The sequence below is a fragment of the Lampetra planeri genome, chromosome 39, assembly GCF_965212315.1.
Source record: "Lampetra planeri chromosome 39, kcLamPlan1.2.h2, whole genome shotgun sequence".
NCBI lineage: Eukaryota > Metazoa > Chordata > Hyperoartia > Petromyzontiformes > Petromyzontidae > Lampetra > Lampetra planeri.
In genome coordinates this window covers 9,393,673-9,418,615 of record NC_136145.1, presented here as the reverse complement: position 1 = coordinate 9,418,615, position 24,943 = coordinate 9,393,673, and the positions used below count along the sequence as shown (strand labels likewise).

The following is a 24,943-nucleotide window of genomic DNA, read 5'->3' as shown; positions in this document are numbered from 1 at the left end:
TCATCATCATTAACACCCACAATGTGAATCAGGGCTTCGTCTCAGCCCGACCTCTCCAGGTCCATGTCCACACACCGCACCCTGCATCACCATCTCGCTGTGACCACCTGGGCCACTCTACCAGCGACTCGCAAAACTATTACCGCACCCGGCACACCACATCCAGACTGACCATCTCCCTGTGGCTTCTACAGTCACGTGCCGCCTAGTCCCGTCCATAAGAGCGACTCGGGTAAGGTCTGTGAGAAATTGAGCCCTGATAAGAGCGTCAGTTACTAAAACAACAGTGGTCCTGCTGGGTCCCCACGATGACCGTGAAACCAATAACGGGCAGCAGCAGCAATCGGTGCACGCGGCAGGCGAAAGGCGAACAGTGACAACAATCCGCAGCGCTGCCTTTGTTCCATTCTGCTGCCACCGTTTGTTCGGTGGGGAAGCCCTCGGGGCGACCCCGCAGAAGCCTCGGACATGACCCGGACCTCATCGTCCAGCAAGCAAAAGAGTCGGCGCGCAGCGACCACGGGCAGACGGAGAAATGGACAGACACACACACAGATGGACAAACACACACATAGATGGACAGACACACACACAGATGGACAGACACACACAGATGGACAGACACACACACACAGATGGACAGACACACACACAGATGGACAGACACACACACAGATGGACAGACACACACACAGATGGACACACACACAGATGGACACACACACAGATGGACAGACACACACACAGATGGACAGACACACACACAGATGGACAGACACACGCACAGATGGACAGACACACACAGATGGACAGACATACACAGATGGACAGACACACACACAGATGGACAGACACACACACAGATGGACAGACACACAGAGATGAACAGACACACACAGATGGACAGACACACACACAGATGGACAGACACACATACAGATGGACAGACACACACACAGATGGACAGACACACACACAGATGGACAGACACACAGCGATGAACAGACACACACAGATGGACAGACACACACACAGATGGACAGACACACACACACAAGCCAGACGTACTTCACGCATTGACACACACACGGGGGGGTGGGGGTGTGAACGGATAGACGGACGGAGCGGACGGAGCGCACGACACGGATGGACACGCACAGCGGATACGCCCGACGGGAGAGCACACAGACTGCCATGCTGATGGACAGACAGACGAGCACACGGATGGATACGCGGACAGATCTCTGAACGGGCTCGCTGGCACGGGGGGGTCAGTGGACAAATAACAACAATCAACAATCGCGTGGAAGCGCAGAGCCACTGAGCAGTGCACTGTACTGGAAGCGTCTCAAGATGCTGCAGGGGGAGGGGCCGGGGGGGGATGCAGGGGGAGGGGCCGGGGGGGTGCAGGGGGTTCAGGGGGAGGAGCCGGGGGGGGTGCAGGGGGAGGGGCCGGGGGGGGGTTCAGGGGGAGGAGCCGGGGGGGGTGCAGGGGGAGGGGCCGGGGGGGGTTCAGGGGGAGGGGCCGGGGGGGGTGCAGGGGGGGAAATAAATCCGACGAGACCGCTGGGAACAAATTCCTGGCGACGAAACGAAATGGGCGGTAAAGACGGAGCGGTGGGCCAACGTAGCGCTAACGTTGGGCTAACGTTGAGCTAACGGTTCCCAACCTCGTTCTGACGTTGACCCAACGTTGGCCCCAAGCCCACGCCACCCAACGTTGCCACGTCTATTGACTGGGTCGCGACATCGTCACAAGCGCTGCGAGCCGAGAGGCCGCGTCGCCCCCCCCCCCAACCGCACTGCGCCCTCCCCTAACGGAGACGATGGCGAGGGAGGGATGATGATGGTGGTGATGATGATGGTGGTGGTGATGATGGTGAGTAAATATTAAAATGTGGATGATGAGCGCTGGTGAATATGAGAAGCCGCGCGAGGTTTCACCGTCGGAGCGTGACGCGAACTCTCCCGCCGCGAGCGATGCGCGGCCCCGTCCGAGGCTGCGGCTTGTTTCTTTATTATTATTTCTCTTGCGGCTCTTGCGGCTCCTCACGGGGTGATCACCGGCGGCGGGGGTCGTCAACAAGGCGCGCGGACAGCGCAGCGCCCCACAGAAGCCTCCTCCCCCTCGTCGTCGTCATCGCCCGCGTCATCATCCGAGCACCGCCCCCACGCACGTGGCGCGTCACCGCGTGATGCAGCGCCCAGGCCTCGAACGGCGCCACGCGCTCTCCTCTCTCTCCTCGCTCTCTCTCTCACACGCTCTCTCTCTCTCTCTCTCCACTCCCGCTCCTCCCCCCCCTCTCTCTTCTTCTTGGGGCATGACATCCACGCCTTCTTCTTTTTTTTACGATCAGAGGAAACAAGAAGATGCTCGGTGTATTCGGCATTTTGCTTCGTTCATCATTTAGTTTTTTTTGTAATGCTTTGCTCTGCTCTCCTTACCCCTTCCTTCTCTATCTCTACCCCCCTCTCTCTGTACCCCCTCTCTTCCTACGCCATGTCGCTCTCTTTTTTTTTACGATCAGTGGAAACAATAAGATGCTCGGTGTATTCGGCACTTTGTTTCGTTCATCATTTCGTAAAAAAAATTTTTAAAACGGGGTTTTATGTAACCCTCGCTCTCTCGCTCACTCTCTCGCTCACTCTCTCTCTCGCTCTCTCACTCGCTCGCTCTCTCTCTCGTTCTGTCGCTCATTCTCTCGCTCACTCTCTCGTTCTGTACGCCGCCCCCCTCGCAGTCCGACGGCCTCCGACGGGTAGCTCATAACAGCATGCAGAGCTCCCCGTCATCTGCCACGGAGCACACGGCCTCCTCCATCGCCCACCGCTCCATGAAGGCCGGCACGGCGTGGGTCAGCTGCGCATGGCGGAACTCCAGCCACACCCTGGCTCCGACCAGAGCGCGGAAGATGCCCAGGCTGCTGGCCAGACGTTTCCCCTCCAGGGCCACCTTCCTCGCCCTGTAAATGGCGAGCTTGGCATAACCGACGAGCACGTTGACCAGCCCCTGAAGATGTTGGGATCCGTCGCCCTTTCGGTATCCAAAGATGAGGACCGTCGGGGAGAAGTGGAGTCTGAACTTTAGGAGGATGTTTCTCAGGACCTTGAACAGCGAGTCCAGGCTCTTGCACTCCACGTATTGGTGCGCCACCGTCTCCACTTTACCGCAGAACCGGCACTCCGGGGGCGTGTCGGTGAAGCGCGCCAGGGAGGCGTTGGTGGTGACGGTGCCGTGGGCGATGCTCCAGCTGAGGTCGCCGATGCGGTTGTACGTCGGGCTGGAGTAGAGTTGCCTCCAGCGAGGCCTCTCCGGAGAGATGCAGGGCAGGGCTTTCCTCCAGGCATGGTCCTTGTGGCTCCTCAGGGTGTCCTGTTGGTGAAACCAGACCATGTAGGAGTAGAGCACCTTCCTCTTGACATTTGCGAAGGCCACCTCTGGTAGGTCTTCCAGCCGGCACAGGTTGTGATCCGCCTTCGCTTGTCGGCATTGGCGATGCAGCGGCACGACGGAGAGCTCCGGTGGAGGGGGACCGAGAGGGGCCTCGTCGTCCCCAACGCCGATGGGGGGCGTTCTCCCCGCTGCCGCTGAGAAGGCCCCCTTGGCTTCGGCCAGGATCCGGGCAGCCACCCGGAGCGATTGCAGCCCTGTCTTTGCGGCCATGTCTGCTGGTCCGAGCCACCGGCCCCGTGTTCCAGGCTCCACCAGATCTCCCATCCTGGTGAGCCGCGCGTTGGTGAGGCGCCTCTCCATGCCGGGGGTGGCAGTGGTGGACGGCAGCTTTGTCTGCGGGTTCCTGAGGATCGGTTCGAAGACCAGATCCTCGGCCGATCGCGGCTGGTTCAGCCTCCTGACGGCGAGGGAGATCCACGTCTGCAGGACGCTCCTGTAGAAAGGTGGCAGCTGTCCCAGTGGGAGGCCCTGCAGGTCCATATAGAATAGTTGTTTGGAGCACTGCAGACCCCCCAGCTGTTTGAGTAGGAAGGAGGCCGTGACGCTCCAGTCCGGTGCAGGGGTGGTGTTCTCCACCTCTCTCCTTCACTCTCCACCTCTCTCCTTCACTCTCCACCTCTCTCCTTCACTCTCCACCGCTCTCCTTCACTCTTCACCTCTCTCCTTCACTCGCCATATCTCCTGCACCACACATACATCTCTAATCCCCGTTCTCTCACTCCCGCTCCATTTTTCTTCTCCCCCCTCCCCTGTGCCCTACATCTCCCTCCCTCTCCCAGAACACGCGCCCCCCCCTCCGCACCTCTACTCTCGCCCGTCCCAACCCCCCCCCCGCCCCAACCAACCGGGTTCATTCAAACGTCCTGCGGTGCTCGCAAGAGGAGAGGCCACGCGCGGCAGTGTCAGAGCCGGCGAGTTGTGCAGGCGGAGCTACCTGCACTGGGGCCCGCGGGCCGGAGGGTTCAGGCGCCGGTGTACGAAGTGGGGCCTGGCGGGAGGGGGGGCGAAATTGGACTGGGGGCGCCGTTTAATTCCCGACACAGGGGCCCACCGCGCCAACCACACTGTGCCACTGACCTACGCGTTGTGCGTGTGTGACGCATGTGACGCATGTGTACTGTGTGCGTGTGTGATGATGCGTGTGCAGTGTGTGCATGTGTGATGCGTGTGTAGTGTGTGTGATGCAGGCTTCCCAAACTCGAGTCCTCAGGGCTCACAACCACCACCACGCAACTAAAGAGTTTGCCTTTAGACTAAACAGTTTGCCTTTAGAGCAGGGGTGGGGAACGTCCGGCCCGTGGGCCGTATAAGGCCCGCAAAATCATTTGGTATGGCCTTGCCAAGGCAACCGCAGGCGGGACTCGAAATCCAATAAATCTAGGCACAAACCTGGAAAAGCAGTTGCGAGTAGCAACATCATCAATACCAGCTAACATCACACGCCTCACCAAAGAGAAGCAGTTCCAGCCATCACATTAGGGGTGAGTTAATGAAATGTTTGACCAAATATAACAGGCTAGTTTTTAAGTTGATAATTTTGTATGGCCCGCGAATGATGTTATAAATATCCAAATGGCCCTTGGCAGAAAAAAGATTCTCCACCTCTGCTTTAGAGGCTATAACCCCGCTTTTCCTGATTACGACCGCTTGTGTTGCGATCAAAACGTCGTAGTTTTGTGTGCTTTTTATCACTGAAAGAACCAGAATAAATCTACATTAGACTGCCAGTACGCTCACTTTTATTATTTTATTATTATTTCTATCTACGTGACTTTACCGAAAGAACCAAAGAATATATATTTTATTTATTATTTGGCCAGCAGAGGGCAGTAGGGACAAGCAGAGTTTGACACGTAGGAGGCTTTCGCGACCAATATCCATAGAAAAAGGTTGTTTTGGGGTTAGATCGCGCAAATATATAAATGTGTCGTCAAAACCCGCCACCACCCGACACAGCCAACTAGTAAGGGTGTTACGTAAACAGAAAATGCCAATTCGTCACTAGTACAGCACACCAGTGTGTTGGGGAGCCCAGGCACAACATTTACAATCCGAGTACGATGTTTCGCCAGTAATTGCAACTAGCTTCATCAGGCGACAGCCAGATTTGTGGAGTCCACCTGTTTCGTTCCTTAAATAGAGGCGTTGATGTGATGACGACACTTGTGCGCCCTTCTTGCGCAAGAAGTGACAACCCTTACTGATTGGCTGTGCGGCTTGTAGCGGTTTTACCGACACATGTATTTACGCGATCTAACCCAAAAAAAACTTCGATCATCGAGGTACAGCAAAATTCACGCGCTGTTCAGTGCATGAGGGTGAGGTGCTGAACGCATTTGAGGGGACTTGCAGCTGCTCACTTTTACACATTTCCCATTCTTGCGCTGCAACGTCCACGCCCCCCCCAATCCGCCAACCGGCACGGCCCTCATCCAGCAGTGGATTGGCAAAGAGGCTGTACTGTACTGTGCCGTGATGGCGAGATGTTAACTACCTCGCCTGGTATGCAGGAGGACGTGAGTTCGATCCCGACACTCACGACGCCTGTATATTTCTGGCCAGGTCGCTTTTGAAAAAGAAGCTATAGTATAGCTCAGTGGGCCTTACTTATGTAATAAAAGACTTGACCACGATCTCTGGCTCAGTGTCCTTTATTTGGTCCGTACTGTATTACCCACACGGCTGTCTCCTCTTTGCTCAGTCCCCACAGTGCTGACTCCGATGTCTCTCTCTTCTCCACCAGCAGCCCCTCTGTTGGCCTCTGTCGCTCCTGTAGCCCCCACAGCAGCTCCGCTGCTGTTACTCACTCTCAGCCCCCCTGGCTGTAATCGCTGCTGCTCTTCTCCCTCTTGCTTACTCCGCAGCGCTGACAGCCTCGTGCTGTCTCTCTCTCTCTCTTCGTCGCTCCTGCGACTCTCTGCAGCCACACCGCTGCCTCCGACACACAGCCTTCCTGCTCCTGCGACTCTCTGCAGCCACACCGCTGCCTCTAACACACAGCCTTCCTGCTCCTGCGACTCTCTGCAGCCACACCGCTGCCTCTAACACACAGCCTTCCTGGCTGTACTCTCCGCAGCTTCTCACCACCCTTTAGCTCCCTGCTATTCTCCGGGGTTGGCTCCCGCTGGCCAACGGTGCCCCCTCCTCACGTTCGCCCGCGCGGCCCCACTCTTTTCCATTCACACCCCGACTGCCTTCTCCTTCCGGTTTACCCACTTAAGGACCCCAACCTTTTCACCCACGTCACCTGGCTCCGCCTCCCCGTGACGTCACATCCGGAAGGTCGCTTACGCCCGCATTACACTTATAAAATGTAAAAATATTTTTGTTAATTTTTTTTCTCCGAATCATCCAGTTTTTCACTCAAGATTTAGAAACGTGCGTTTAGAGTATTTGGCTGCTAGAAATTTCCACGTCATAAGCCATTTCTTTGAGCTATCATTTGTGGGCCTGGTAAAAAACAAAATATAAAATAATGCAATAAATATGAAAATGATGTGCTCATATTAGCTGTAGGCAATTGGAGTGAACAGAACCAACAAGACACACAAAAATACAAATGCGGCGGTACAAATTACACGGCAAAGAATTGATTCTTGCATCGAATCGTCACCCTACCTTCATCGAGGGAATTAGTCGTTCAGCTGGTTCCAACAACTGAACGATCAGTTGCACACAACCAAGTTGCACCCAACTGAATTGCGCAAACACGCGGACCTCTCTGCAACCCGTTGTTGCTGCCAGCGGAAACGACAGAGTCAACTCTCTCTCGCATCGACCTGCTCAGCCAATCGGAGCGCCATGTATCATCATCCTCGTCATCATCGTCGTCGTCACGTGACACATTTTTGTGAACTATGAACGGTCGTCACGATCACGAATTACAACCGCTGTACTATTTCGTTGTCGCACCTAGACGTGGACACAGCGGTGGCAAGCGGGCGGATGGGTGATCTTCACGCTATTGGGAGGGTGACCTGGCCCAGGTGCGGATCCGGCGCCACGCTCAGCCATCACCCGTTTAACGAACCCGCCGTACTCGGCAGACGTGGCCAAGCGTTAGTGCGGTTGCGCTTTATTCTGCAGAGGTTTTCGCACTTTGTATTCTGCCAGTCGCCCCGATTATAACTGCGAGTGGGTGTAACAGCCGCGGCAAAGAGTATGCGCCGTCTGATTCACTCACAGTGGATGTTAAAGATCCAGTGACGTCAAACGGCGTGAGGGTCAAAGTAGAAAAATTGGCACATTACACCGCAAATTTTCAAACTTGCCAAAATCGAAATTTACACCGCAAATTACTCAATTAGGATTACACACACAGCATCAGCAATAATCGCCGCCTGGTACTAGCAGCCAAATGCATCACAGTCATGCTTGCAGATGAGACTCAATCCTGATCCCTTGAGTTTTCACCTGGTCACAGCAAAAAAAAACTTGCAAACTAAGCTACAAACTCACATGGGGAAATCTTCATCCTGCCACTCCTCCTTGAACTCGGCTCCCTCCAGCAGCATCACCGTCCCCGCTTCTCTGCGCACCGCAGCCAACACAGACGGCGGATTTCACACGCTCATCGCTCCGTCAATCAACCCACCGTGCTGGACGAAGGTCGTCCACTCCCCCCCCCACGCCGTATCAGTCGGGGGGGGGGGGGTTGTTTGTCGATACTTCATCACGCTGGTTTGGCAAAGGGGGGGTGGGGGAATGGGATGTGCCCCAGGACCTGCTGCAGACATCACTCTCGCCAACGGATGTCAGCCACGCAAGAATGGAACAGGGGTCACCGGGTCGTAATTTTGACCCTCCTCCTCGTAGATAACAACACCCTAAAAGTCTTACGGTTGCATTTGTTTAAATTATTTTCCTTGCCGCGGTCCATATTTCTCAACAGCGTTGCAATACGTACCGATTGAAAACTTTCCTCTCATGGATCGCTTCGTTTCATTATCAAAAGAACTCCGGCTTGCTCCTGCCTGCTCAAATTCTCCTCTCCGCTTCCTCATTTTAATCCCGATCCACCTTGAATGATCTAGCCCGGGCATCCACGATCGCACGTGTTCTCGACGGGCACGCGTCTTTTAGCCTACACGCTTCACTCGGCGGTGCACGATCTGCCTGCAGTAGCCGGGACGCGGCTGGACAAAAAACGTAAACAATCTTGAGTAGATGAGTAGAATTAGGGGGAGGCGAGAGCCCATATCACCCACGCAAAATGAGACCGCATCTTGGTCTCTTGAGTTCGCCCCTGGGTAACCGACATCAACGTTCCTTGAGCTGACTGCACGACAGACGCAAGCAGACCGTATCGCCACTCCCTCTGTTTATCGTTTGTTTTAAAGTGTTGTTAACGTCCGGTGCGTCCTGCCTTCCCCCAGAGTTTTGTATGGGGTGCCCCCCCCGGTGCCCCCCCCCGGTGCCCCCTCCCGGCGCCCCCCCCCCAGGTGCCCCCCCCCCCGGTGCCCCCCCCAGCTTTAATAAAAGTGACACAGATTTGCCGCCCATCCTCATCGTTCACCGATCATCCGCTGAGATCGGTCTCACCCTCTCCTGTAAAACATCCTTCGTGGCGACGCACCCCCGACCTCTTCTTTCAAACAGTCGAACTTAAAAAGGTCCATCTCACAATCTGGAAGATACGCTCATTGTTGTTGTTGTTGTTATTTTGCCGCGTGGCATTAAACAGGAGTGCCCGGAGACAACCTGCCCCCCCCCTCCCCGTGAGTAGGAAGACGCGAGCAGAGCGGCGGCCTCACCTCCGATCCCACGTCTCCTCGCCCGACGCGTCGCCCTGGCTCGGCGCGTCGCTCCCGGCGGCAGCATCGCGGCACGACCGCTCCTGCCCGCCACGGGGGCCCCCACCGCCCACATCGTCTCCGGCCCACGCGGTCGCGGCGCTGTCCCCGGCCGCCATGATCCCAGTTGCGATCCCATCCGTGATCTCATCCGTGATCCCAGTCGCAATTCCATCCGTGATCCCGTCTGTGATCCCGTCCACGACGCCATCCACGGTCCGATCTGTGATCCCACCGGTGATCCCATCCGTGATCTCACCAGAAATTCTATCCGCGATTCCGTCCGCGATTCCGTCCGTGCCGCACGTCAGGTAGAGGTATCTCAGGAGGTCGCCTTTATCATCCTTGAGTTGGCGGCCGTGGCGGTACGGTCTACCGCCTCCTCCTCCTCCTGTGGATGTTAAGTCCACCTCCTCAGACTGTTTGAGGTCCTCATCCTCCTCCTCCCTCTCATCATCATCATCATCTCCTTCATTATCGGCATCACCACCATCGTCGTCATCACCGTGGCTGTTCCTCCGCGCGGGACTCCACTCGCGTCGCTCCGGAGCGGCGGCCGCGTGGGCGATACCTCCGCCACGATCGCTCATCCCGACATCGTCCACGCAACTCCCGTCCTCCTCCTGAGCCTCACCCCTCGCCGGGGCTCTCTCCTCCTCGCCGGCCGTCGCGAGGGAGCGCTCGCCTCGTCGTCCCCGGGCGCTCGACCCGCGGTTCGATCCATCGAGGCCTTGGGTCTCAGGACGGCGGTGGAGCCGGGCCGGCTCAGTATCCGTGGTGCCACCGGCGCCACCGTCGCCGCGTCTGTGGAGTCCGGCCTGGAGGCTCCTCCTGCCTTCTTCCTCTGCGAGCTCCATACGGACCTCCCCTCCCAGGCTACGCTATGGTCACAAAAAGAGGAGGTCTATTAAATTTACAGAAATCGCTCCGGCGTTGCAGATCCAGTGGTGGAATGAACCTGCACCCCAAGCGGCGGGCCAGTTCACATCCACAATAATACAAAGTCTCGCACGCGCTCGCCGACAATAATTTCCAAGCCAGTTAATGTTGATATTTTAAAAATTCTCTGTTCAAAAATAGTTATGGCCAAGTCCAGCACCCGATGCGATAACAACACAATGGTGACGATCAGAGTCGCAACGCCGGTCTATAACGTGGACTTGACACTTGCGAGCTTATCAGAACGCAGCTTTCGAACCACAAAGTTAACGCGTGCATGACTCGATCAGCAGCGGCACAGGGGAAGTGTGACCGGATACCTGAGTGCGTGTGGCTGTGTGTCCAAGTGTGTGTGTCCGTGTGTCCAGTGTGTGTGGCCGTGTGTCCAAGTGCGTGTGTCCGTGTGTCCGAGTATGTGTAGCAGTGCGTGTGGCCGTGTGTCCGAGTATGTGTGGCAGTGCATGTGTCCGAGTGCGTGTGGCATTGCGTGTGGCCGTGTGTCCGAGTGCGTGTGGCGCAGCTCGGGAAGTGGGCGCTCCCGTATCTCGCTTGGCCGCGCTTCCCGTGCGCAGCAGCGGTGGCTGCGAGCGGCGTGGCGTGGCGTGTCGCATGATTCAGCAGAGTGGATTGTGCTTCCTGCCGGTCGGCTGAAGCACGGGTACACACACACACGGGTACACACACACGGGTACACACACACACGGGTACACAACAACACAACAACAACAACAACTACCATTTGCCACTAAGTGGCAGTGACGTCACCCCGACGCTTGTGCCAGGCTATGTGCATGTTGAGGCCACGTGAAGTGTCGAACGCCCGCTGGCAGGAGGTCACGGGGCAGACCAAGGTGACACGCGTCTACTGGCTGAGATGCCTGGCTGATGCACCACCTGTGCCCTCTACTGTGCCAACTTGCTGTGCTGTAGCTACCCAGCGCTCCGCTCGTTGTTGTGAGCGTCGCTCCTCCGCCTTCCGTTGTTGTTGGAGGGCGACTGCCTCCAACTGCCCAGTAGCGTCCTTCACCGCCTCCTCCACAGAGGCCGATCTTGACACTGCTGGTACCACTCATCGGCAAGTCCACTCAGCTCCACATCCTCCTGTACCACATCACTCCATCTCTTCTCTAGCTCATGCTGTGCCCGTTTAGCCCCCTCTATCCGGCTGAACAAAGCTATTTAGGCATGCGGTGGCTGGGCATGCGGGCTACATGACCCAGCCAACGCAGCCTTGCCTGCCGGAGAAGCTCACCAATGGGACTTTGTCCAGATCTTTCAGGATTTGTGAGCTTCTCACACAATCCAGCCTGGTTAAACCCAGGATGGATCGTAGGCAGGCCAGCCTAAATGTTTCTAACTGGCGAAGATGTTCGATCAGGGGGGTCCATGTTTCGCAAGCGTAGAGAAGGGAGGGAATGGCCGTGGCCGAGAAGACCTGAAGCTTCGTGCGGAGCGACAGACCAGGTAGCTTCCACACGGCGTTACGCAACCGATGAGAAGATAATGCCGCTCGACTGATTTGGAGTAAGACCTCTGCTGTTAAACCGGAGCCGGTCATGAGTATACTGCCCAGCTATGGGAAACTCTCCACTCTCTCCACAACTGCCCTATCACCAATTGGGAGTTGTGGGGGTGGAGTGTCAGATGATACAAAATGCCCAGGCAGGTGCTTAGTTTTGGTGGGGCTGATGGTAAGGCCCCACCTCTTAGTGGCAAGCTCCAAGTTCAGCAGCAGTGCCTCCAACTCCTCCTCTGAGTGAGCAGCAATTACCAGATCATCGGCATACGTAACATGGTTGACCAATAGGGAGCTATCCCTTGACCGCACCCGGGCATCAATCAGCCTCCCATTGTATCTGTACCAGATGGAAATTCCTCTGGTACAGCCATCGAAGGATTCACGAACTACGTGGTCAAAAAAAATGTTAAATAATGTGGGAGCCAGAGGACAGCCCTGTCGCACCCCAAGGTGAACAGGGAATGGCTCTGACTCCCAGCCACGTAATTCTACCCGGGCCCGCTCACCATCATGAAGGTCCTTAATGAGAGAGTCAGGGACTCCGAAAGCACGAAGAACAACCCAGAGCCCAGGCCTACTGATGGCCTTGACCCGGTCAATAAAGCAGAGATGTAGGTCCTGTTGGAATTCCCTACACCTCTGCTGTAGCAGACGGACAGAAAATATGGCTTCTGTGCAGGACCGCCCTTTCCTGAAACTGCATTGGGGCTCCGCAAGCCTCTCCTCAGCATGCCTGGAAAGGCGATGTTAAATAATCCTTGCCAGGACCTTTCCCGGCACACTGAGGAGTGAGATGCCCCTGTAGTTGTTACAGTCTGAGCAGTCCCCCTTCTTGAAGAGGGGGACCACCAGGACATCCTTCCAATCCTGTGGAACCCGTTCAGTAGTCAAGACTGTTGTTATGATGTCATATAGGGCATTCTGTGCACAATCGCCACCCTCTCTCAGCATTCCGCTTGGGAGATCATCTCTGCCCAGTGCCTTTCCTGATCTCAGACTCTTGATCGCCTTCAGTACTTCCTCAAAAGATGGCACCTCAGCCAGCCACTCACAGGGGGTAACTTCTTCCAATGTTTGAGGCACCGCAGCCTCAGCAGGGTCATTCCCACTTTGTTCCACGATGTTTTCTCGGCTGAGGGATTTCCCCTCCCCCAGGACCTCACAGAAATGCTCAGAAAATCTGCAAACCTGTTCCTGGGGGTCGGAGATTGGATCACCGTTATATCCCCTAATGATGGTAATAGGTGTGGCTATGCAAATTACTTTTTGATCGAGTTACAGTATAGAGTGATTTGTGATCGCGGGTCATTGAGGCAGACTCCATCTCCTCAGCAACCCGCAACCACCACCCATCCTTGCAGCGCCTCATGGCTCTCCGAACCTCCGAGCCAAGGCTGCGGTAAGCCTCCTCATTCTCTGATGTAGGATGCTGTAGACGATGAGAGTGGGCCTGTCGCTTTTTCTCAGCCAGCCTGAACACCTCCTCTGTCAGCCAGGGTGTCTGGGGAGGTCTGGACCGTGTACCCAAAGCAGCCATTGCAGCTGCATGAGCCACAGTCTTAAACTTCGCCCATTTCCCCTCGACATCAGGAGGAATGGAGGATGATGCCACTTTAGCTAACACCTGTGACAGGAGGTCATAGAAGGCATCTGACTCATCGGCCTTGCCTGCATCCCTCCATGGATGTTCGTCTTCGGTGGGGACATGAGTAACCACGACCACCACACCTCACCTCTGGTTGATGGGAAGGCGAGCCCAAAGTAGCCTGGGGTTTACAGCTTCCCATACCTCACCGCCACGCTCCCACGACCCCTTCATTATTTTGTTCAGAAGAAGAGCCTCTCCCTGTTGTTTGGCAGTCTCCTGCCCCGAGTAGAGGACTGTCCACCCCTCATAGTGGCAGGAGCCAGAGCCGGTCCACCGGACCTCCTGAATACCACAGAGATCCAGGCGGTACCGGTCCAGCTCCCGACAGCGGAGTGACAGCCTCTCCTCCGTGGCCACCCGCAGTGGTTTTTGGTTGTTTGTGGAGGAGCCCCGAGGGTAAGGATTCAGTCTCCTGGCTCCACCAAATGGGGTTTGGCCAGGAAACATCATAGACGCTTGTCCCACACACACACAGGTACACATGCACGGGTACACACGCACGGGTACACACGCACATACATGGAGCACTGGTACACACACACACACGGGTACACACACACGGAGAGACACACGCACACACAAAGCATGACCACACACATACGGATAGACACCCACACACGGAGCACGGGTACACCAATACCCCGCCGTTCGCCACGAAGTGACGGTGACGTCACCATGGCGCCTGTGCCAGGCCAGGTGCACTTTGAAGCCACGTGAAGTGTCGAAGGCTCGCTTACAGGAGGTCACGGGACAGACCCTGCAGGTTCCATGGGTTGACTGACTGAGATGGCTGGCAGGTGCCCCAGCTGTACCCCCTACTGTGCCAACTTGCTATATTTTATCCGCCCGGTTGTTGTGAGCGTTGCTCCTCTGCCCTCAGTTGTTGTTGGAGGGCGACTGCCTCCAACTGCCCAGTAGCAGCGTCCTTCACGAGCCTCCTCCACAGGGTACACACACGGGTACATACACACACGCAAAGGTCCCCCGTGCAGCCTTAACAGACTGTCGGGGCAAGTGCTGTTAGCGAGCACCGATGAAGGCCGCCACGGCACACGACGGGGTGGGTGGCGAGCACCACCCCCGGCCGCCTTTGTCTCACTGGTGGCGATGTTTACACACCGCACCAAGTACTCGTTTGACCGAGGGGAGGCTCATGACCGGTTCAAATAATCGTCACTGGGTGTTGGCCGTCAGCGGGAATCGAACTCGGGTCGCCGGGTTCGTAGCGCAGCGCGCTAGCCGCTGCACTACCGTTCCCCACACACACACACACGCGGGCACACACACACGGAGCACGACACACACACACACACACACGGAGCACGAGACACACACACATACACGCGGGCACACACACACGGAGCACGACACACACACACACGGAGCACGAGACACACACATACACGGAGCACGAGACACACACACATACAAGGGACACAGCACCTGTATGCCCTTACAGATTGCAAATGCTGTTAGCAAGCACGGGTGGAAACAACACACTGAGACGCACATCACGCGTCGTGTGCTCATCCAGGCTGCAAGTGCTGTTAGCGAACACCCTGTTGAGATGGCGATCGGCTCGTGAGCGCACGTGATGGCACGGTCGAGATGTTTCAAGTTTGAGATATATTTTGTTTAAACCAGGTGAGAAGCCGAGAGGCCAGGGGTGAGTGTCACTTGCAAGAGTGACCTGGAGCATCCAGACTGCCAGTCGGGGCGATGATTGGTGCTGTCGTGTGTAATCCCAATTGAGTAATTTGCGGCTAATTCTCGGATTTGGACAACTACTGACCCTGACGCCTGGCACTCTTGCGAATGTCGTCACGGGATCTTTAACGTCCACGGTTATTGCACACCGCAGTATTAACCAGGGCGGTCTACTGTTGTCGAACCGTGGAACTGCTGCAACCAGAGGCGAACGCGCGACCACTCGGGCCACGTCACCGCCAAATTGTGAGGACGAGGTCACTTGGGAGCGCCTATTAATGCTGGAACACAGCCGCTAAGCACACTGGCCCACGAACCACCCGTATGCCCTTATGCACAGCACATGACAGGTGAACACACAGGACAAAGGTCCCCCATATAGCCTCAACAGACTTCTGGGGGCGAGTGCTGTTAGCGAGCAGCACGCGAGGCTGTAGGTGGGCAGCATCACGCCCGGCCACCTTCGTCCCCCTAGTGGCGATGTTCACACCACACCAGGTGCTCATTTTAAGGCCGAGTCGACCGAGAGGAGGCCCCAAACCGGTTCAGATACTCGTTATTGAGCGGGTAATTGAACCCGAGTCACCGGTTTCGCGGCGCCGTGGGGGCGGCCCAAGCCTTCGAGCTCACACACGAGGGCGGAGCGAGAGGCACTGGCAGACGAGGCGAAGGTTTGGGGACCCAAGTGGGTCAGAGGGGCCCCGTGCAGAAATTAGGGACGAACAAAATATCGCCTCGAACTCGGATCGGAATATAAACATCCCGATGAATCTCCATACCTCTCAGCCCCATATCAGTGCCCTACCTTATTGCAGACCAATTCAGACCTTATTGGTCACCCCGTGCCCTTATAAATTTCAACGTTTGTCGTACAAAGTCCCATCAAAATGGAAAAACACAATCAAATAGACAATCATCTCATTACACATTTATCTCATCTCGCTACGGCACGAGCTCTTGTCCGCATCGCATGTCGCGAAATCTCTCTCGTCCGCATCTCTCTTCTCTCATCTGGCTCTGACACTCCTCGAAGACTCGATTGTAATCATCAACCACATCAGAGCATCAACAAGGCCGATGGGCACATCTCCGTGATGAATGGGGAACTCAAGACACACCGCAAGAGTGCGAGTGTGGCCATGCAACCCAAACTCTGGACCATAAAGTAAACCCACTGTGGTCTGTGCTCCTTCAACGGAGGAACAGCAAAGCTACCACGAACTCTCTCTCTCTCCCCACTGCATAAGAACAGAGCACAGTGGCACCATCAACACACACACACAAAATATAAACATCACCCGAGGGGGTGGGCGGGCCAGCACCACGCCCGACCGCCTTTGTCTCCCTAGTGGCAATGTTTACACACCGCATCAGGTACTCATTTGAGGCTGAGTCGACCTAGGGGAGGCCCCTGGACCGGTTCAGATAATTGTCACTGATGTTGGCAGTACGCGGGAATCGAACCCGTGTCGCCGGGTTCATAGCACAGCGCGCTAACCGCTACACTATCGCTCCCCACAACACACACGCACGCACACACACACACGCACGCACACGCACACACACACGCACTCTGTAGACGCCCCATGTGCGCCGCTTACAAACACAGTTCGCGCGCCGCCAGTCGAGTGCGTTCGAGGTCCCCTGCTCAACGAGCGCCCGGGTGCTCCGTGACGCTGGTAGCCACCGCGTGATGATTCATTGATGAGTGCCGCGAGTGTTGCCTTTGTAAGGACAGCCGCGCGAGCCGGGCTCCGCTTCGCCTCCGCGCTCCCCCAGCACAAGCAGACTGCATCACACACGGACAGCGCTCTCCGCGTCTCTGTGTGCGCGCGCGCGTCTTGTGTGTGCGCGTGTGCGCCGGCCGCATTAGTTACCGGTCATTCGTATTTTTGGACATCTACTAAAAATCGCAGCTTCCGAGTACAATCCGCACGGAGGGCCGCTGCTGCGCTGCTTCCGCACGGCGGCTCTCGATCCGCCGCACTTCACGACAGCGACCGGTCACTGCGCACGCCTCTTCAACGAGTAGGACATTAAAGATGACCCCCCCCTCCTCCTCCTCACACAGTGCAGGGACTGCGGCCACCAGAATCAAACAGTGGACCACGTCGCCAACAGCTGCGTCGTGCGCCCGCTCCTCCGGCGGACCGAGTTCGTGTCGCTGTTCCCGCAGCTATTATCGCCCGGCTCACAAACGTAAACCTGGCCGTGTAACTTGCACCTAATTGCCATGCGCTACAAGAAGAAGACTACATATCCATTAGGGGTCGTCAACAAACATCGGCCAGTCAATCTACTGCGGAAGGTCTTCCCCCAGGCAACCGCTACCCTTTCTTCTTTATGGTGCTTCGAAATAATCACCCAACTCCTTCACTCTGTCCTTGTTCTGGCCACCGACCATCATCTACTTTAGTGGCGCGTCCAGCCCACTCACATTTCGAAGCAGGTTGAATTGCGTCCCTAACCCGCGTATGCTCTCTCATCCACGCGTTCCTCTTTATGTCTCTACAACTAATTACAGGTATGCATATTGAGATATATTGAGATATGCATACCTGGAGTTACACAGAGGGCGCCGCGGTGGCGAGATGTTAACTACCTCGCTTGGTATGCAGGAGGTCGTGGGTTCGATCCTGACCCTGTATATTTGGAGTTTGCATGTTCTCCCTGTGGTCGCGTGGATTTTTCTCCGGGTCCTCTGGGTTTTTCCTCCACATGTACAAACACGCGTTCAGAGTATTTGGCTGCAATAAATTTCCGCATGATGATAAGCCACTTCGTTGTGCTATCATTTGTGGCCAGATCACTTCCGAAAAAAAGCTATATAGCTGAGTGGGCCTTACCTGGTAAAAATTAAATAGTATATAGTAGTAAATAGCAATGCTGCCTGCAATGTGGTATTGCTAATTCGTATACAGAATTGTCATTCGACCAAATATCCAGTCGGGTTTCCCACTGTAGGCGAGATTTCAAACACACAAAGTGGTAACCGAGGTGGCTGAGTGGCTCGGGGTGTCAGATCGCTGAGCCAGCACTGCTGAGGTTCTGGGTTCGAATCCAGGTTCAAGATGACTCTGGTTAAACTGGGCTCTCAAATGTAGCGATGTTGATGACCTCAGCCCGGTTGTCAATGACTTGCACGGAGACCCATAGATCCGCATAGTGACCCATAGACTTACAACTCTCGTAGAGACCCATGAACTTACATAGAGACCCATAGACTAAAACAGTCACCCACGTACTCACTTAGAGACCCAAAAACTAAATAGAAAACCATATACTCAGAGACCCATTAAGTTATTTAGAAACCTATAGACTTTTGACTCACTGAGACCCCTAGACTTTCTGAGAGACCCATAGACTCGCATAGAGACCCACCGTTTCGCGTACAGTGAGTTGGTGTATTATACGTACATGTGTGGAATAGCGATGAAATACGTTTGCGCGCAGGAGTGAGACGGAGTGTGGCATTGCAGGCTCACGAGGCCCCGTGACGCAGCACTGGATAGACCCGTGGGTTTTTGAATGTCATTGTCCAAAATATGTTTTTTACCGCAATACGCATCTCGCTCGATAATTCAAATGCGTGGAAATTGTTTTAATAAGCTGAAAACGGCGGTGACCTAAGTGAGCCTAGTAGCGTGTCTGGCTGTTTTCGTGATGAAATCCCGGCTAGCTGAACGAGAGCTTTGCACAACACGGGATGTGTTCTTGTGAAACGGAACTCCGGATCGTCCGCACCGAGCGGCAGGGCTGCCAGCGAAACGCACGGACGCCGAGATGCGCTGATGCGCAGGTTGTGTCACGCAGCCCTCCGATACATGGCTTCGGGGTTTTAATACTAATAACACCAACAACAATATCAATATGCACTCATAAGGAGGGGCCTTTATATACATAAAAAAAAGTTTTAAGCCCCCGGGAATGAAAAGGAGACGGCTGTTAAAGAACTGTAACAGCAGGGTGGCTCATTCATAGCCAAAGGGGAACAGCCCAAATTAGACCAAACGTTGTTAAACGGAGAGGATTTAAGATGTCAACACTGTCCGAGAGTTCCACTGACCAAGGTGGTGAAGTATGATCAAACAACAACCAAAACTGGCAGCTCGTGGATGCCTTAATCCAGCAGTGGATTGACATTAGGCTGTACTTTGGAACTACATTTTTGCTTTAAAGTATCCTGAGATATGTTATTTTTACAACTGATCATGCTGCATAAATATAAATATCGCGGACGATGTACTTATAAACGGGTTACATTAATGAGACCCGTTCGTAAGTCGAGTTGTTCTAATCTCGAAACTCAATATTTGATTGTACATGGGTCAGTGTTCTAAAATGTGTTACGGTTCAACAAAAAAGAGAAGCACTGTTAAACTCATAAATAAGAAATATTGGACATTTGCACATCATACTGTAATAAATACTGTATAGTAAATAAAACATGAGCTAAAGTAACATGAAAAACAAGGTTTTACTTTCACTTTCCTTGAGTCCTGATGCTGGCTTGCTTGTCGGAAGGGGATTAATGAGTCTCCACAATTTCCCACGCACACGCGCACGTGAGCGCACACGAGGCCAAAAATCCCCCCATATAGCCATTAATAAGACTGTCGGGGAAAGTGATGTGAGTGAGCCCCTATGAAGGCCGGCACGGCACACCAGGTACCTATTTGAGGCTGAGTCGACCTAGGGGAAGTTCAGGACCGGTTCAGATAATGATCACCGGTGTTGGTGAGTGGGAAACGAACACGGGTCGCCGGGTTCATAGCGCAGCGCGCTAACCACCCACTACACTACCGCTCCCAACACGCAATCACTTGCACACACTCCCAGCGGGATTCTCTGCCGAACAAACCAGTTCCCCGGGTCGGTTCGTAAGTACGACCGAGCGTTCGCAAGTCGGATGGCAAAAAAATAGTTTCATCTTATGGCGGTTCGTTCGTAAGTCGGATGTTCTTATCTGGGGGACTTCTTGTCCACTGATATCGTGTAAATTAGCATAGGGCAGGTACTATAGCGAAACATATTCCACATGCATCATCCATAAAGTTTACAATCTCCGTATTGGTATCACACATCGTCAGCCATGATCAATCCACTGCTGAATGAAGGCCACTCCCAATCCGCCGCAATATCTCGCGATCTTCTGATCTCATTGCTCCATCTCCTCCGTGGTGGATGGAACTCCCAGGACGCGTTCCGCTCCCATCCGTGGCTGTCGTCGTTCCGTCATTAAACTTGACGATCGGCAATGATCCCTGCGAGCAGTGACGTGCCCTGCCCTACCCCATGGCCCCACTTAATTGTCCGAATGATGTCACCAAGACTCGTTGAGGCTTTCCTGGGTAAACAAGCGTCGTCGTAATAATAAATAATAAATATCCTGCGTACGTTCTCTCATCCACGTGTCCCTCCTACACCGCATCCAGGCAGACGTTCATCTCCAGCAGGGAGCTGTCGCGGTCTTAATGGTCGGCGCAATGGGCAATCCACAGGTGTCATCTCCGGGCCGATTCTGTCTCTCTTCGAACAATGCAGGTCTCTCGAATCACCCACAAACACCACCGCCTCCTCTGTCCACCCAGAGGTAAACATCGGTAACAACTCCAGTTCGTCGATGGGAAAGGACGCGTTTGGTGGGGTGAAGTGTGGGTACTGCCACCGCCTGCGACATGTCTGAGCAACGCACGTGGAACGAGTCGGCCACACGCCGTCTCGAGGGTTCGCTTGGAGCAAGAGGCCCTTCCCCGGCAGTGACGTGAGCGAGCAATTGCAGCCCTGCTTCTTTGTCTTTGTTTTGTGCACACGCGCAGGGCACGTGAACACATCAAGTGCAACGCGCTCACGGACTGGAAAGTACAACAAAGAAGCGCGGGGTCGAGACGCATCCTTGGGACTTGGGCAGAAAGAGCGAGGAGGAAAGCGAGCGCGCGGCTTGCCGGAGAACACCGCGCAGCTGTTGGGAGGAGCAATTCTGTCCGCGAAAGAGAAGGCGGCGTGGGGCGCGGGGGCTTGGGCAGGACACGTCCCGGCTTAGGGGTGGGGGGGGGGTAGGACGTGGGGCCAGCGGCGGCCACGTCTTGACGACGGAGTCGCGATGGCCAAAAAAATTGTGAACGACATCGCAGGATCGTGGAGGGATGGCAGCGGCTCGGCGAGGAGCCGTGGCTGCACTGCGATCGTGGCGACGAACAACAACGCAGCGCGCACTGTGCGAGACGTACACGGATGCCGAAGTTTACACAGAACATGCGCGCGCGTATGTGTGTGTCAAGCTGAACGCGCATTCGACGCGAACATATGGTACAATGACTTACATAACATGTTGCTTGTTCTTGCAAGTGCTTATTGACTGCCCAGCAATTCCTCCGAACAATAAACACGCATCATCATCATCGGCATCATCAGCAGCAGCAGCAGCAACACACAAGTCCGTGTCAGAAGTCCGTTCCGCCCCTCCTGCCAGAACGGATCCTCAGTGCTGCGCCGGCGAGAGGCACGTGGGTTGGCATCCTGTTCACAAGCACTCACTCACTCACACGCGGCGTCCGCTCTCTCGCTCTCTCGCTCGCTCACACAATGCTACAGATAAAGGCACCCCGCTGCGCAGCCGACGTGCGCTGTTGGTAGGCAAGTGCTCTGTGCTGTTAGCGAGCCCCTGTGGAAGCCCGGAAACACACCGCGCACATACACTCACTCACTCTCTCTCTTACACGAACACATCCACTTTCTCTCACTATCATACATAAACTAACATACACTCAACAACAACAACATACACTCGAGCACTCTAAAACAAACATACACGTGTACATACACTCTCTCAAGCACATACAAATGCAAGGGAAAAGGTCACCCGTATTGCTGTTAACAGACTTAGGGCAAGTGCTGTTAGACGGCACTTATCAAGGCCAGCACACGAGGGAGTGGGTGGCTAGTACCACGCCCGTCCGCCTTTGTCTCTCCAACGTGGATGTTAACACAACGCACGAGACACAGTCCTCATTTACGGCCGAATCGGCCACAGGGAGGCAGACGATCAGGCCACACACATGTCACCGATGCTGACCGTGAGCAGGAAGCCAACTCGGGACACCCAATTCGGAGAGCACGTCCACCCTGGCGTACGAAGGGGGGGACCAAATATTCCAGGGGGTCTGGGTGTCTCCCCCCAGAAAAAAAAGAATCTAAATTTGAAAACGAATTTCCGGCCTAAAATATATTTTTAAAAAGTCACGAACACGTAGGATGGACTTTTTATTTATGTTTTACAATAATGTCTAATAGTGTATTATATTACACTGCTCTGTTTTTTTTTTACCTTTTCTTGTTTCATTGTTTGTAATGGCAGAGATTATGGGTTAATAAAGTACAACCATAACCACAATCATAAAAACAGAAATCTATTTTATAGCAATATATGGGGGGGGGGGGCATTTTGAGTATATTTGAATATTGGGGGGGATGTGTGGGGGGATGTGTCCCCCCCAATATATTTTAATAAATACGGCCTTGCTCTCTAGGATACGTCGAGAGCTCCTAGACGCGCGTGGTTGTTCGTTGTGGGGGTGTTTATAGGACAAACAACAAAACCCCCGTAACACAGAGTCGCCTGGGAAATGCCCCAAATGCCCCGCATGTTCCCTTCAACCTTTCCTGCCTCTCCACCTTCAACCCCACCGGACCCCCCCCCCCCACCCCGACTCAGGTGAGCAACGCTAGGGGGGTCCCAAAGCCCCCCCCCACCCCTCTTTAATCTCTGATGTGATCGCGATGATGCTAATCCACGTGCCACTCACCCTTGGCCCAGCGTTGAGTATCGGCGACTGCCAGACCGGCCCGTATCCCACCCCGATGGTGCACGTCTGCCTGTTCCACCTTTTTTCGCGCCGTACGTAGCCGGCAAGCGTGCTAGTCGGAGGTGACGATGGTGGTGTAATCTGCGTGCGGTCTACCCCTGCAGCGTCCCTTCGTGAAGGAGAGATGCGGTGCATGGTGCGGGCACTTGTTAAACCATTAACTGTCCCCTTGTGTGTGCCGGGGTGAGCGGTGAATAATATTACATTTAATTTAATTCGGGAAGCGTTTCGCGACGAAACAAAAATCCGTCCCCGACTGTGGCGGCTCTGAACCTGGTGGAAGTGTGTCCGGCGGTGTGAGCCCACGAGCGAGTTCGGCCCGCATCATCCGCCTCGAGTTGCCGCCAGCGAGCCGGGGTCAGTCCTAAACCTCGACTGGTGTGCAGGAGGTCGTGGGTTCGATCCCGACCCTGACGCCTGCTGCTGGAAATTTGGAATTTGAGGTGTCTCTCTCTCTCTTTCTCCCCGTGGTCGCGTGGATTTTTCTCCGGATCCTCCGGGTTTTCCCCTCCACATTTAGAAACAACGTCACGCGTTTAGAGTATTTGGCTGCTATGGATTTCCACACGATAATAAGGCACTTCGTTGAGCTATCATTTGCGATAGCCAGTGTTGCTTATGAAAACGAGCTGCATAGCCCAGTGGACTTTACATACAATGAAACAAGAAAAGGTAAAACATAAATAAACAGAGCAATGTAATACAATACACTATTAGACATTATTGTAAAAAAAAGTCCATCCCATGTGTTAGTGATTCTTTTAAATATTGTAGGCAGGAGATGGCAGGAAATTCGTTTTCAAATTTTGATTTTTTTTCTGGGGGGGGACCCCCACACCCCCTGGTAGATTTGGTCCCCCCCCAATGTTGACTCCATGGCTACGGCCTTGTGGTACAATACAAACAAAATGTTGTTTAGTTTTAACGTGCGATGGGAGACTTGTTGGTTTGGCCTGGTGCAGCGACTTGGGCACCGCCGGGAGCGACTATCTTGAGGTGGACAGTCGCCACGGTGTTCACGCGTTGACCCTCCGGGCGGGGTCAGAGCCAGATAGAGCGGCGGCATTTGCGAGTCTCGAGTCTTCTCTCTGGTGGGACGAGTTGCTAGGAGAACTCGTCTTTGTCTTCTCTTGAGCCACCTGGCTTAGCCGACCCCGATGGTCGGTCTATGGCAGAGGTCGGGAAGCAAAATAACAAGAGGGCCCATTATTTTCGATTTTGGTGGAAAAAAAAGTTATATTGACCCTCAATATTTCAAGAGCCGCGATGCAATGTGAATAACGCCACGAAGCAGGCGTTAGAAAGAGCCACATGCCGCAGGGCTGCAGACCCCTTGTATGTGCATTCGTTTGTTGTCCTTCCCCCGCACCTCCGACTAACACAGTTGGCTACGTACGGTGCGAAAAAAGGTCAACATACAGGTACTCCTCTACTTATGAGCGAGTTAGGTTCCAGAGGTCTGTTTGTAAGTCGATTTGTTCGTAAGTCCAACTTTACTCCTGTCGATACAGTAAATTTAGCTGTGACGGTCCCACCTGATGACGGAGACTTGTGTTGCCTCTGAAACGTCGTGATTTATAATTTTATTTCTATAATTTTTTCTATTTTATATTTACTTTTACCTACGTGACTTTACCGAAAAAACCTAAGAGTATGAATCCCTGCAGTCACGAAAGCTTCAAATCTAGAATTGATATCAAACACGTTGTACGGCATGTACACTAAACACAGGGAGTGGCTTTACAAGTTGTACAATCTCCTGGAGATGTAGATGCCACTGGTTCTTCACGTTCTGCAGATGTAGATGCCACCATCGCCATATATTACGCGGCGGTCGATCTTACGACTCTCGGTCCGAACAGGCAACTGGACACACGGGACGGGGTTTGTTCGTATCTCTGAAAGTTCGTAAGTCGAATTGTTCGTAAGTACAGGCGTCCCTGTAAGAGTACATACCTAAACCGTAGGGCGGCCAATGGTCCGGACGGTGATGAGATATTGGCCTGAATAGTTGCAGCA

The 24,943-nt window shown here is 54.3% G+C and overlaps 1 protein-coding gene across 7 annotated transcripts in view; it reads right to left on the bottom strand.

Moving 5' to 3' along the window:
• ATCAY (ATCAY kinesin light chain interacting caytaxin) overlaps positions 1-21,625 on the bottom strand; it is a 39,845-nt gene extending 18,220 nt beyond the window's left edge. For 2 of the 7 annotated variants that reach the window (XM_078612785.1, XM_078612783.1), the window contains exons 1-3: positions 10,506-11,106; positions 9,208-10,127; positions 7,913-7,984 (exon numbers count right to left, since the gene is read on the bottom strand). In XM_078612785.1, coding sequence (XP_078468911.1) covers positions 7,913-7,984; positions 9,208-10,127; positions 10,506-10,796 — 1,283 coding nt within the window. In that variant the 5' untranslated portion in view covers positions 10,797-11,106. Of the gene's footprint in view, positions 1-7,912; positions 7,985-9,207; positions 10,128-10,505; positions 12,096-18,476; positions 18,831-21,382 lie in introns of those variants that run through there. The other 5 variants (XM_078612788.1, XM_078612787.1, XM_078612789.1 and 2 more) reach the window with 5 other exon arrangements.
• Between the last annotated feature and the right edge of the window lie 3,318 nt (positions 21,626-24,943).